The 13,585-nt window shown below is 41.5% G+C and overlaps 1 protein-coding gene across 1 annotated transcript in view; it reads right to left on the bottom strand.

Annotated features, from left to right (window-relative positions):
• Nucleotides 1–13,585, bottom strand: part of LOC116038403 (A disintegrin and metalloproteinase with thrombospondin motifs 20) — an 84,189-nt gene that overhangs the window by 29,702 nt on the left and 40,902 nt on the right. Inside the window, exons 16-26 of the mRNA XM_031282783.2 lie at nt 11,900–11,995; nt 8,933–9,099; nt 8,530–8,659; nt 7,617–7,743; nt 7,308–7,518; nt 6,767–6,931; nt 5,993–6,163; nt 4,681–4,800; nt 3,061–3,168; nt 1,230–1,394; nt 242–511 (exon numbers count right to left, since the gene is read on the bottom strand). Coding sequence (XP_031138643.1) covers nt 242–511; nt 1,230–1,394; nt 3,061–3,168; nt 4,681–4,800; nt 5,993–6,163; nt 6,767–6,931; nt 7,308–7,518; nt 7,617–7,743; nt 8,530–8,659; nt 8,933–9,099; nt 11,900–11,995 — 1,730 coding nt within the window. The remainder of the gene's footprint in view (nt 1–241; nt 512–1,229; nt 1,395–3,060; nt 3,169–4,680; nt 4,801–5,992; nt 6,164–6,766; nt 6,932–7,307; nt 7,519–7,616; nt 7,744–8,529; nt 8,660–8,932; nt 9,100–11,899; nt 11,996–13,585) is intronic.

The following is a 13,585-nucleotide window of genomic DNA, read 5'->3' as shown; positions in this document are numbered from 1 at the left end:
ACAGGCCTTCATGACATACTATGTATAATGCTGGCTTTACATAAAAAAAAAACTTATGAAAGTAAAATTTTGTGTGCCAATAAAAAATATTTATAAGGCTCCATGAGAAGATCTTCATTGGTTTCCTGAACACGACAAGTAAATGATGCAACTTCTGACTGGAATTTCTAAAATGATTCTACCACAAGACAAAATATTTCTGCATAGCCCTATTTCCCCAAAGATCACATGTTTAACATACTGCGCCCCAGGGTCCGGTCCTCCACTGGTTGTCAGCTGAGGGCACATTCCAGCTGCTGTGCCCAGGATGGCGTCCTGGGTCCTGGGGATGTCCGTAGGGCTGATCATTGATACGCTGACGATGGTAGATAGAAGAGCAAGGTGCAGCGGTACACTCCTGTTCTGTCGCAGGCTTCTCATCCGGGTCACAGAAAGACTGGTCCACTGGCTGGTGGTAGTTAGAGCAGACCACCTGCCTGGTGGTTCTTCCAACGCCACAAGTTACTGAACACTGGGACAGGGAAGAGAGTACCAAGGTGTTAAAAACTGAGGTGAGGGAAGAGGACTTTCAATTTCATAAACAAACAATAATTTCAACAATCTTGGAAAATAATAATTATTTTCCTCTAATTTTGACAATTCACTTTGAGTGCTTGATATCCTTCAAAGGTAGAAGTCTTGTTTAAAGTACGGACTCAACTTTATGGTCTTCATTGCTATGAGAACTGTGTATTAAACTGATGTGATGCTACGTGATGTTACTGGAGATTGCCTGCCCATGAATTGCTTCATGATGTGAAGCTCCATGAGTCTGTATCTGTGAATACAACGTGAGTAGAGATATACTAAATATGACATGATTTAATGAACTTAAGACTTTGTCCTCTGAGAAATTTAATTTGGGCTTATATCTTTAAAACTACTTAATTTCACATGAACTCTCAATTAAAAGATCATGACAGTATCTGTAGATCATCCCTGGCTCCTTAACTGCCAGCTAAACAATCCCACCACTGGTATTTTAGTGACATCATCCAGAGTTTTGGCTCTTGCCATGCTGACATTCACAAGTCAATACTTAACTGTCCAAGATCATAACCGTACCAAATGCCCATTTTGTTTCACAGTGATTTTAACATTGGGGGAAGAATAAACTGAGTAATTACTGAAAGTCTCTGAAGTGGAAAACAGCTGTACTGATTGGACACAGTGTTGGATGTTTTACTCACAGGAGACCACTCCCCGGCACGCCATTGGCCACAGGGGCTGAAGCAGGCTGAGGACTCGGGGGGCCGGGGCAGGAGGGCGCAGTGTGACTCGTCAGCGACCCCTCCCTGGGCATCTCTGCAGCTGACATAACGCGCCCGCTTCCCCTTGCCACAGGACACCGAGCACTGAAGTACATGCAGATACAAGCAGAGCTGATATAAATATTTGTCTCATGTGGAATTTGTTTTGATTGTGTGTTTTTTAAAATGATGCCATTAGCTGCATTTTACTTATCCTGACACAACATAATTAGGTAGAGTGCCACTGCTGCACAACACAAATGACATAAGTGCTATGTAAGCTGTGCCATACAATGTTTGCAAATTGGCAGCCCACAATGGTAATAAGAACATACTATATACTGTATACAATATATATCATGTATCTGTGGGTCTATAGTACCTGTAATAGACATATAATTACCTAGATATTGTATAGTATAAAGTGACATTGGTAAGCTGCAATTATGTAAAATGTCAAGTTACCAAATGGCCCCTTTGTTTCTTATAAAAGGATACAAAATGGGTGTAAAAACAAATTCAGCTTTTCTTTGATTCATGTTTCTTTGCAATAAGATTTTCTATCACCTCCTGTGAGTTGAGAAGTTTTCCCACCACAATGCAAAACACTTCAAGAAAAAAAAATCTTTCTTTTTTGAAATTTAGAAAAAATCTTGTCAAGAACAATTTGCATTGAATTATTAAACGTGTTTCAAGGCAAATGGTCTTGATCTGACAAATAGACTTGGGTTTAGGGTTGTTTGTTTGATGCTAGCAAGTTCCTCTAGATTATGCAATTTTTTTTTGTAGAGGAGGATTTCTTGCAGCTCAGTAATACTTCCTGACATGTTTTCATGTTGTAGGAAATAACAGACATGTCGTAGACTTACATTTCTCAGACTGATGTTTTTCTTTACCATTGCTGGTGTCCTGAAATGACTCCCTGATCAACTTTCACCTGCTTACATTCTATAGCTGTACACCTGCCATCTCAAGGGAAATTTAGTGTCAGTAGTAAACATTTCTGAGGGGATGAATACCTAATGCAATCAAATGGTTCCAGCTCAAACAGGCATGTTAATATCCCTCTCATATCAATGACTCTCTAAAGAGAATGGCAGTTCCACTGCTTGGGGGGAATGTATGCATGTGTACGTGTGGTGTGTGTATTACAGTATGTGTTTGTGTCTGTGAGACCACACTGGCGCTGGCCTCTTTGACATGTGAGCTCACACTGACTTTCAGATTGACAGACGGGGTTCAATCTTAGAAACTGTAGACTTGTGTTTAGATGAAATCTGGTTTTCATTTGTGACGAGTAACATTGCAAAGTATCAGCGAGACAGAGGGGCCTCTCAGCCCAGACAGTGGAGCCTGTGTGTGTGTCCGTATATGTGTGTGCATGTAAGTGTGTGTGTAGATGCATCAGGGGGTAAAAGAGACAATGCCAAAGAGGATCATGGTCCTGTACAATGAAGGAATGTTGGGATATACAATTAAGTTTAATATGTCAACCTAATATTTGCAAACACACATGCAGAAGACCACTCATTACTGGAGTGTGGTTTTGTTCAATCAAACACAAACACGCGTGTGCGCACACACACACACACACACACACACACACGCACACACACACACACACACACAGGAAGATGAATGAAACTACAAGAATTTGTTTACAATTTAACAAAAACCACATCACTTGTGTATATTCTTTGGACTGTATAAGGTAAACCCACAGACGGTAATATGCTCCGATGGACCCAATAAACCCAATTTGTTTCCTTACAGCAGTCCAGGAACCATATCTCCACTGAGTCAGGAGCTGAGCGGAGTTGTCAGGACGAGGTGTGCTTTGTACTGGAGAAGCCCAGGGACACGCCGGCATCTCACAGTCCTACAAAAAACAACAACGTGCAAATACAGTAAAATTATTAATTATTGTGAGTCATACATCACTGCATTGAAACAAAAATATTTCTAAACACGCTCCCTTGGATGCAAAGATCCAGGTTGAGGATGTCTCCAGCTGTAAAAAAGAAGAAAAAAAAGAAAACCTTTACTTTTATTGTTTAGTTCCATTACCCAAAGCTTGTAGACCCGTCTTATACAATGCCTGTCCATATTGTGGTGACCTCGATTCCAATAACTGAGACAGATGTGGAGACTGAAATGTCATCAGTTCAACACTCTCTGCCCCCATCCTTGTGTCTGTCAGGGTCTAAGAGCTCTTATGTACAAACCACTCAGGTAATGTGTGCTGCAGCCTTATGGTCCGTGTCCACCTTGACACTAATTTGGACTTTGGGTCAAAGCAAAGCAGAACAGGCAAACGTTTAAAGACGCTGCAGCTGTTAACCAGGTTACGACTTTCGCTTCATTAATGTTTGTAGTGAAGGTCAAATGCTTAATTTAGGAGCATCATCAAAGAGTGAAGATCAAGGATACTTTGTGAGTGGATCAGCTTTTAAACAATCAACGAATGATAGACAAGGGCCCTCCTTACATAAAACATCAAAATAACTGAATGAATGTGGTCACTCACACACAACCTTATCCACTGGAATCAGATTCTAAGTGACCCTGAAACAAAAAAATGTGGTTGCTAAATCATGCTTGATTTTAGATCTGACTGTCAACAATAAATATTGTTTTTAGGAATAAACCTGCCTCCTGCGTGAACTGTCCATAGCTGAATATGGTAGGCCTATGCTACTCTATTTTAACATGGGCCATAATTGTAAAATATTATGGCCTATTTTCTGAAGTGGTACGTGGTGTAACAAGTTTGAGAAGCAATGCTCTAAATTGCTGAATAGTCTAGCAGTTCTTGTGCTCAATCATCCCTTAGTGATGTTTTATGGCTCAGAACTCTCTGCAAAAATCAAGCCGGAGATTTAAAGCTGAACTGATCAATATTTTTATATCAAAATGGGACCCACTGAAATTGTGTCGAATTTTTAATGTTAAGATGCTGGCCATATTATCTGCCCAGAACATTCACCAGTGTTTATGTTGCTACTGTTTACATTTCTCCTGATGCAAATTCAAAAAATGCACTCCAAGGAATGCACTACTGTTTTTCTATTGTTCTTCTTGTGTAGCGGGACTACAACTGCATTTCTTTGTGCAACCCTGTGTCAATAAATTAACCTTAAACCTATATTAGGAGAGGCATATTCTTATAACGTCCAAGAGGGCCCTGCTCATTGTAAACTGAAAATTTCAATGTTATTGGACACACAAAAAAAAACAACCTTTAACCAAGAACTTATAACTTGCATTTTATTTCGTTACCCCAAGAGCAAATCATAGGCTCCGGTACAAATAAGGGTGAACCTTGAATACTGAACGTTTGGTTATTTGAGCAGTTTGGAGAGTGTATGAGCAGTTATTAACACATTTTTACCTGACTGTCTCTAGGCCTCGCTGCAGCATTGCACTCTCTATCGTCTACTGTGTCACCGTAGTTTCCCGACACACACCTAACAGCTCTCATCTGGTAACCATGGCCACAGGTCACTGCACACTGAAAGACAAAATCACACACATACATACACACACATGAACACAAAAAAAGAGAAGCCCAGTCAACCGCAAGTTATCTCAAACTCTATCTAAGTATGTCAAGGTTGATATCTTAGACAGGGCCTCATTCGAGATTCAGCTCAGCAGAGCCTGGGTAAGACTCTGACAGGCATGCATACATGCACGCACGCACACACACACACACACACACACACACACACACACACACACACACACACACACACACACACACACACACACACACACATTCACATACACATTAACAGTCTTAACTCAACCCTTTACCCAATTCTTAACTCGCACACGAGGCAATCCGACCACATTCGTGTACAACACGAGAGCAGAGGAAGTGCCACAGGATAGGTTTATTTGAGCAGCAAATTATAATTACACAGGCATTAACGAACCAATATATTCCAGCTCTGTAAATACCACTATCTGACTTCATACAAACGCATGTGGGAGGCCATTAGATCTATGTACATATGTATATATAAACTATACGTATGTATAAACTAGACTATGAATGGCCAAAGACACCCATTCATACATGTTTCATTCAATTTGTGCTTAACCCTATACAGAGATTTGAATGCATAGGAAGGTGTGTGTGTGTGTGTGTGTGTGTGTGTGTGTGTGTGTGTGTGTGTGTGTGTGTGTGTGTGTGTGTGTGTGTGTGTGTGTGTGTACATGTGCACTGTGGGTCAGGTTTAGTCTGACAGGATATGAGGGCAAAGTGAAAGCACCATGGAGGAAATGGCAGCTGGAGTCAGAGCACACTCCTCCGTAACTTGCAGGTATATCAGGTTGCACACACACACACACACACACACACACACACACACACACATTGACATATACACCATCCCTGCTACACACCACATTCTCTCTCTGTGACGACACACACACACACACACACACACACACACACACAGAAGTAACAGATATAAGTCAAACTCCTAGACAGCCAGCTACACATGAAACCCATTTCCTCAGTCAAACACTGCATCAAGTCACCTCGCCCTAGTGTGTCTATGTCTCATCTGTGTGTGTGTGTGTGTGTGTGTGTGTGTGTGTGTGTGTGTGTGTGTGTGTGTGTGTGTGCGTGCGTGTGTGCGTGCGTGCGTGCGTGCGTGCGTGCGTGCGTGCGTGCGTGTGTCTGCACGACTCACCGCTCCCCATACGCCGACCTGCCAGGATGCACACTCGGGCAGCTCACAGCTCCCCACAGCAGGCGGTTTGCTGGATGGGTCGCAGAAGTGCTCGCTCAGCTTTTCCTCCCCAGCTCCCACATTGCAGGACACTTGTCTGTGCCTCATCCCCTTCCCACAAGTAACCAGGCACTGGGTGGGGAAGGAGTGTGTGGTAGGGTGTGGTAGGTTGTGTGATGATGGTGGAAAAGGTCGAGAAAAAGTATTTAATATAAAGTATGCGTGAGTGTGTGCATGTGGACATTCAAAATCAGACATTCACCTGTTATAAAATAGTTGACAGCACACCACCATTTCTACCCTAATTGTCTATGCTAGTGAGGGAAAACAACATATCAGAAACACTGTAATACTATGCAACAGCAATTTAAACTACACCTAAAACCTAAACTAAACCTCTAAAATTATTATGGAGATACATTAATAGTATAGTATAGTCTGACAGTGTCAATAAATCCCGATAAAATAAGCTTCATAAAGAAGGATTTATTGCAGGGCTGTTATGTTGGGCTGCACTGGATGTGGCTAGTAACCTAATAACTGCATTATATTTTATGGTGCTCTGGTCCACCCCCTGTATCATATTACACATCCCTGACTTAAACTATATTAGTGCTAAGCAGTACTGAAGGGTAGTTTTTGCTGTTTTGCAGTCTCCTTCTAGGGATTGTAAAGATATATCCAAATCTTCTGTAAGTGTGGTTGTGTGTATAAATGTGCGTGAGAGGTTCCCACCTCACTCCACTCGCTAACAGTCCACTTCGGACACGGCTGGTCGCTGCAGGTTTCAGTGACCATCCTCTGATATTCGTTGCACTCCCGGTCCACCAGCCGTCTACCCAGGTTGTTCATACAGTAAGACTCTCTGCTCCGGCTCCCACGTCCACATGTCTTAGAGCACTGTTTTACAAGAATACATTAAACATGTTCAGCCCAGTTAGTCATGTGTTCATCTATGTTGTACCTTCTCCAATAATGAAATGACTATGAAAATGAAATTAGAGTGCAAATCAGAAATATTCTTCAAAATAATTTAGATTTGTATGGTACATAATACATCATAGATGCATGGAAACTATGGAAAAATAAATGCACATAATATACAGTATATCATGTTCATTATTAGCCATTAGGAATATATACATAATAAATAATATATAAACAATTGGTAAATATGCCCCTATTTGGTCCAGGGTCTCACTTTATTTGTTTCCTTTCAATTTGGATTCTGTCAGTTTGCCCAGCATATATAATTCAATTCTTCCACTGGCTGTACCTGTGACCATGCACTGTACTGCCAGCTCTTAAGCAGACAATCCCCATGGCAGGGCTCTCTGGTCTGAGGTTTGGCGGCATCTCCACAGGCGTTGGCCTCCATCCTCCCACTCTGTCTCTTCATCAGGCTGTACTTCATACACTGAATATCCAGGCTGCGGTAGCCTGGGCCACATTTAGCAGAACATTCGCTCTTTCCAGCAACATGCCACCTGTGTGAGAGGATGCATATTAAAATGTTTGGCCTTGTGTGCTCTATAGGAATTTGTTTTGTGGGTGCATGTGTGTGTCTTTGTGCATTAATGCGCACCTGACTTCACAGTCAGTGTTGCAGGGCTCAGCAACAGAAACAGGACGAGGTAAATGTTCACAGCGTTGGTCCGATACCTCGAGGTGATCACTCTTACGCACACACACCACCTTGCGCCTTCGCTCACCTGCACACATGCACATAGACAGATGGGGAAAAGCAGGATTCAAATCAGATAACATCTGGCAGACACTTTGCTTGCCAAAATATCACATTTCTTCACCTTTAACAAGTCTGACCAGCTTTTCAACATCCAGTCCTTCATCATACAGCCTTAGGGGTTCATGTCGGTCTTAGACCCCACAAATACATCCATTTACTGGATACCACTGTGCCCTCTGACCCACTGGGAGCCTGACTAGCTTGCTTCTAAGGGAAATTTGAGGGGCTTAGTTGGGTTAAGGGCCAGGCGAAGGGGAAGGTGTGATTAGCCAGGGTCACACTGGGGTTGCCAGGAGGGGGGTTTATGGAAGGAAGGGATGAGAAAGTACATTTCTAAATCAAGAGGTGAGTGTAAGTGATGCAAGAGAAATCCTAATCCTAATGTGCCCTGACACTTAGATCCTTGTCCAAGTAATTCAACTTTCATGTAATAAAGAGATGTAAGACACATTATAGGTCATATACATTTTACACTTCTTACAATTCTTTTTTCGTGGTAAATTTGTATTGTTTATATCAAGAGTAGCTGTGAAATGTGCATGTCCGTTAGACCACAAGGCTCTACAGAAATAAACCTTTCTTCACATGGAAAAATATTGCAGCTTGTGAAATAACTATGGGCCTAAAAGTACATACAATATGTTCTTATGTGTGTCATCATAACTGCTCATAAGATTCACTGAGGCCAAAGAGAAGTTATCATATTCTTCTTTCTATGTGTGGAGATTTGGAAGCCAAGCTGAGGTCTTACCCTGACATATGCGGTTGCACTCGAGCCAGGAGCCTGAGGGATCCCACACAAACTGCTCCCTGTGTTGCTCGATGGGTATGTTGAAGGAGTAACGGACATCTGGGTTGTAGAGGTTTCCCACACACAAGACCTGTGGAAACAATAGTGGGAAAGGCAAGGTCAAAAGAATTAACAGTGCGTTTCTTGTTTTGTCTAAGTCCACACAGAGATATCACCCTTTTAAACAGAGATCTAGCTCAGTATGGCGGTAAGTGAGAAGGAAGCAAACTTAAACAGTGAGAGATATAGAGGTCACAACGAAAGGTTGCAAGATAGAGGAATATACAGTTTAACTAAAGTAGGAATTTAACTGATAAAGGAAACAGTAATTTAAAACAAAGAGGAGAAAGCCTCCTCCTAATACCTGCAGAATGAGCTCCTCCTCAATGCGGTCAGTGCAGTTGATGCGCTCCACTTTTGTGTCTGAGCCGCTGTAGTCAATAACAGTTCCCTTGAAGGTGATTTCCCTTTTGAACATGGCCACCACAAAGTTCCCATTCAGAAGGGAGTTGGACTGGCTGTCAGATAATGCTGGAATAAAAAACGGACACAAACCATAAACAACACAGAACTCCAAATTGTAAAAGAATTCAGCGTAAGTGAAGGAATGTTTGGTTTCCTAAAATGAGTTTGGCTCTTGCACAATTGAGGTTTTGGGAATGTTTATGAGATGTGCTTCTTATTTCAACCTAAATGTTAAGTAAACAGTCTTTGAGTTGCCAACCTAATTGTTCTGCAAAGCCATTGTTGTAGGGGAGGTATGTTGAAACATTGGTGGCACTAAATTGCAGTTATTGGAGTTAGACTGCGTGACTCCTCTTAATGACTGACATTGTAATGCAAACAAAGGACCTCCACTGACTGAAAATATAAACAAGTACATAAACATACACACACAAATAACACACAGGAACACATGGATAAGCACTTACACTTGGCAAACTAGTACATAAACCCAAAATAAACCCCGACCACCCCCTCGACACTTTGGTTCCAGAAAACATGCAGTTTATCACAATCTGAGAGTGCATGCCGAAACAATGTAAGTGATTAAGTCTCTCGACGCAAATTTGTTTACATTTAGGTCTACACATTGGGGGATGCCAGCTCATTATAGATGAGTGTGGGGTTTCAACAATGATCTACAGATTCTGGATGTCATCACTGACATTTTGGAGAAATGTAAATACATTTTAAAAAAGCCTTAGAAAATGTGCAGACCCAGCCACACACAAAGTGAACTTAAACATATAGGTTACACTTTACTTGAAGGTATCTACATAAGAGTGACATGACACTGTCATGAACGTGTCATAAACATTATAAACAAGTTATAAATGTTTATGACATAACGCTTCTTTTAGTAAGTGTCATTCGGTTTTTGTCATGACAAGTTATGGTTAGGGTTAGAGTTAGAGTTAGGGTTCATGTGTCATGACTGTGTCATGACAGTGTCATGTGTTCATGACAGTGTCATGTCACTCTTATGTAGATACCTTCAAGTAAAGTGTTACCAACATATATAACCATCTTAAAGTTGTGTTATGCCTGGTGCTGACCAGGAGATGCTTCTTCTGAAGCCTATTTTCAAAACAAAAGTTTTTTTTTCGGCAAAAACAATTCTCTGGGCGGGCAAGGCAGAGAAAGGGGAGGTAACCTTTCCCCTTATGACGTCATAAAGGGAAGATTCCAGATTGGCCCATCTGAGCTTTCATTTTCTCAAAGGCAGAGCAGGATACCCCTATCTGTTTAAACCTATCGCCATTTCTAGCCACTGGGGGACCATAGGCAGGCTAGGGGAACTCATATTAATGTTAAAAAACCTCATAAAGAGAAATTGTCATGCCATGGGACCTTTAAGTTTGTTGTGTGGTACACAAGCTGTTCTAAATACCTGTACGTTTTAATACAGATTGGGATGGATTGATGCATTGGGGACAGGTTGAAAATAAAAGGATAAAACCAACATGAAGTGTCTTAAAAGCCACCATGAGGTTCCAGAACAGCTTCAAATCTCTCTAGGCTTAGCATACATTCTAAAAGTATCTGTAACTCAGCATATTCTCTCATTTGGTTTAGTGATGATAGCGGTGAAGAGCACTGTCTATTACATCGCTCCAAAACCTTCTGATCTGTGACTGCAGAGGCCGTAGCAAATGTCAATTTTATACTGTATGCGTAATGCTTTCCCTGACAAAGGTCTAGTTGGTGAAAAACTTGGTCTCAAATACTTGCATTGGACCCGAAGTGTGCAGAGACTTCTTGCACCATAGCATTGTAAGCAGGTACGTAAAATGTACAGGAGAGAGCTTTTAAGTTAAGGAGCCATGACTTCAAAGGCACAGTCTCCAATTTTTGTCACGAGTGCATTGATCTTCTCAAAAAGATTTCTACATACTGTACCAGCTGGAGTGACAAAATTGACAGGGCGTTGCAAATACAAGACATGTCTAATATAGACACCACTCACTCAATGTGTGGTTGTGGCACTCAGCAACAGCGGGAGTCAAGCTTCTCACAGCAGCATGGCAGTGAGCCGCTGCCAGATGTGTTTTCTGACAATCTGACTTAAAACATCTTGAACCTGACTTGAACCATCTGATAATGGGCGCCTGGCCTCACAACCTAGGCACAACTCCTTTTCTGTTTCTCTCTCTCTGTCTGTCTCTCTCCTCATGTGCAAGCACACACACACACAGACAGACAGAAACACACACACACACACACACACACACACACACACACACACACACACACACACACACACACACACACACACACACTCACACGCTAAGCCTGGTGGGTCCATCTAACCCTATACCCCTATATCCACTTTCATGCTGCCTGGGTTCCACATGCCTCTAATTAGCACCTATTGCTGCCTCATTTATCTTTCTCAGGGGCTGACACTCCATTTGCTTTTCCAACAAACCCTCTTTGCCATGACCAGATGGACCAACGCCCCTCCATGTTTCCTCCATATACACTCAAATGTACAAATGACAGTTTCCTTTCCTTTATGAAAACAGTTTGACAACAGTTTGGCCCATGTCTCCTACCCTCCTTCATTAAAAGCCAGCCTCTACAGCTCTGGGTCCACAAGTCTGGGTGGTTTATGGTCATGTTAGGGGATAATGCCATTGACCTATGAGATGAGAACTGAAAGGGGTGTAATGTTTACATCTTATTAGGTTGGACTGCTTCCATTTTGGATTGATTGTCCCAAGAAAACCTGAAATTTGATACAGTGTTGACTCAAACCACATTGTTGCACTGACACACACACACACACACACACACACACACACACACACACACAGAGCACACTCACCGAGGTAGTTGTCGTCCTCTGGCTTTCCAGAGTAGCTGACCTGTTTGATATCAATGTTGGTGGCTCCAGCTGGAATCCTCACCACTGTGTTGTAACCTGAGGAAGAAGAAAAGAGTGAGGGACAGACAGAGCAACACAAAAAGTTACACAATTTTTAAGAATTCTCAAAAGGTAACAAAGTGCCTACAATAACAGCAGTGAGTGGTCCCACCTTGATTTTCATAATAGCTTCACTATGCTACACCAAACCCCAGTCAGGGAAGTCCGGTTCCAACCACTGCGGAATTAAATGTCACACTTGGAAAAATACAAAAAAAAGGGTCTGGTCCTCTCAAATAACCTGCAGGAGGCCTTGTTTTAGTCTCAGAGGCCCGACCATGAAATGATATGTAATTATTCCCTGGACCTACCTTTGGCCTGTAATTACTACACCGGGCCTGTTGTCCCATGATAAACTTACATACAAAACAAGTGAGCGTGAGGGAGAGAGAGAATGTGAAAGGCGACAACAAAAATGCAAACAAAAAGTATTCATAGCAGCAAGTATCGGAAACTGTTAGCTGACATTGAATGCTTGATTAGATTTGTACTCTTCTTTAATTTGATCATCCAGTTTTGGATTTAAATCATAATTTTGCCAATTCTAGTTTTATGTACAACTACTTACGTTCAGGCAGCATTCAATATTTGACAAGTATAGGTTATTTTATAAATAAAAAATAAAGGTTTTGCAGGAAAATATATGTCTGTTCCAAATACAAGTAAGGTACTGAAAAAAGCAAAATAACATTTTAGTTTGTAGTTAAAAAAAGGAAAGAGCAGAGGAGACCCAACTCAAAGACACAGTTGCTTGCTATTTCATCAGTTGAGTAAGAACATATTGAATTATATTGTGAGAATTGCAACATCGTGAGGATTATTATTGAAGAGGAGAAAGTGTCATCCATAAAACATCTTATGATGAGCAACTGTTTGGTGCAACCAAAACTTTGTACTTCTTGGTAAGTCCAGTAAATCACTGGAGGTTCAACTAGATTACCACGAGTGTAGTAATGGCTAGTAATGGCTGTTACGTACGGTTAGAGACTGTTAATATTCACTCAGTTCTTAAGTTATGAAAGTTCAGCTTGAGAATTTGAACAAACACTCGTGTCAGACGCCATCTGGCCTTCCAACTACTTACTGCTGCCTTCAAAATAAAGAATATAGAAACCTAATAGAAACTAAATGGAATGAGAGGAAAGGTGTGGGTTGGTGTGATCTGATGGTTAGCCTGACACCTTGAGCCACTCGGGGGCAGCACTTGGTTTACATATTTTTCTCTCATCAGCCATGTAGATCTTTCACACACACACACACACACACACACACACACACACACACACACACACACACACACACACACACACACACACACACACACACACACACACACACACACACACACAGTTACAGTTACATCATCACAAGCCATGTCAACCATGACTGATCTTTTTTTTTCTTCATTTGAGGCCACACTGAACAGGAAGCTACTGTATATTCCTTCACAATAAACCATTTTCCCTACAACACAAAACAACCTATATACAATGTACTGTTACTGTTTTGTGTGTCATGTCAAATTCCCTCCATAAACACTGGGGACATGATAAATTCATAAAAAAGGGGGCATATGAACTACAGAAA

Source organism: Sander lucioperca, chromosome 7, assembly GCF_008315115.2.
Source record: "Sander lucioperca isolate FBNREF2018 chromosome 7, SLUC_FBN_1.2, whole genome shotgun sequence".
Classification (NCBI taxonomy): domain Eukaryota; kingdom Metazoa; phylum Chordata; class Actinopteri; order Perciformes; family Percidae; genus Sander; species Sander lucioperca.
This window is presented reverse-complemented; position numbering and strand designations above follow the sequence as displayed.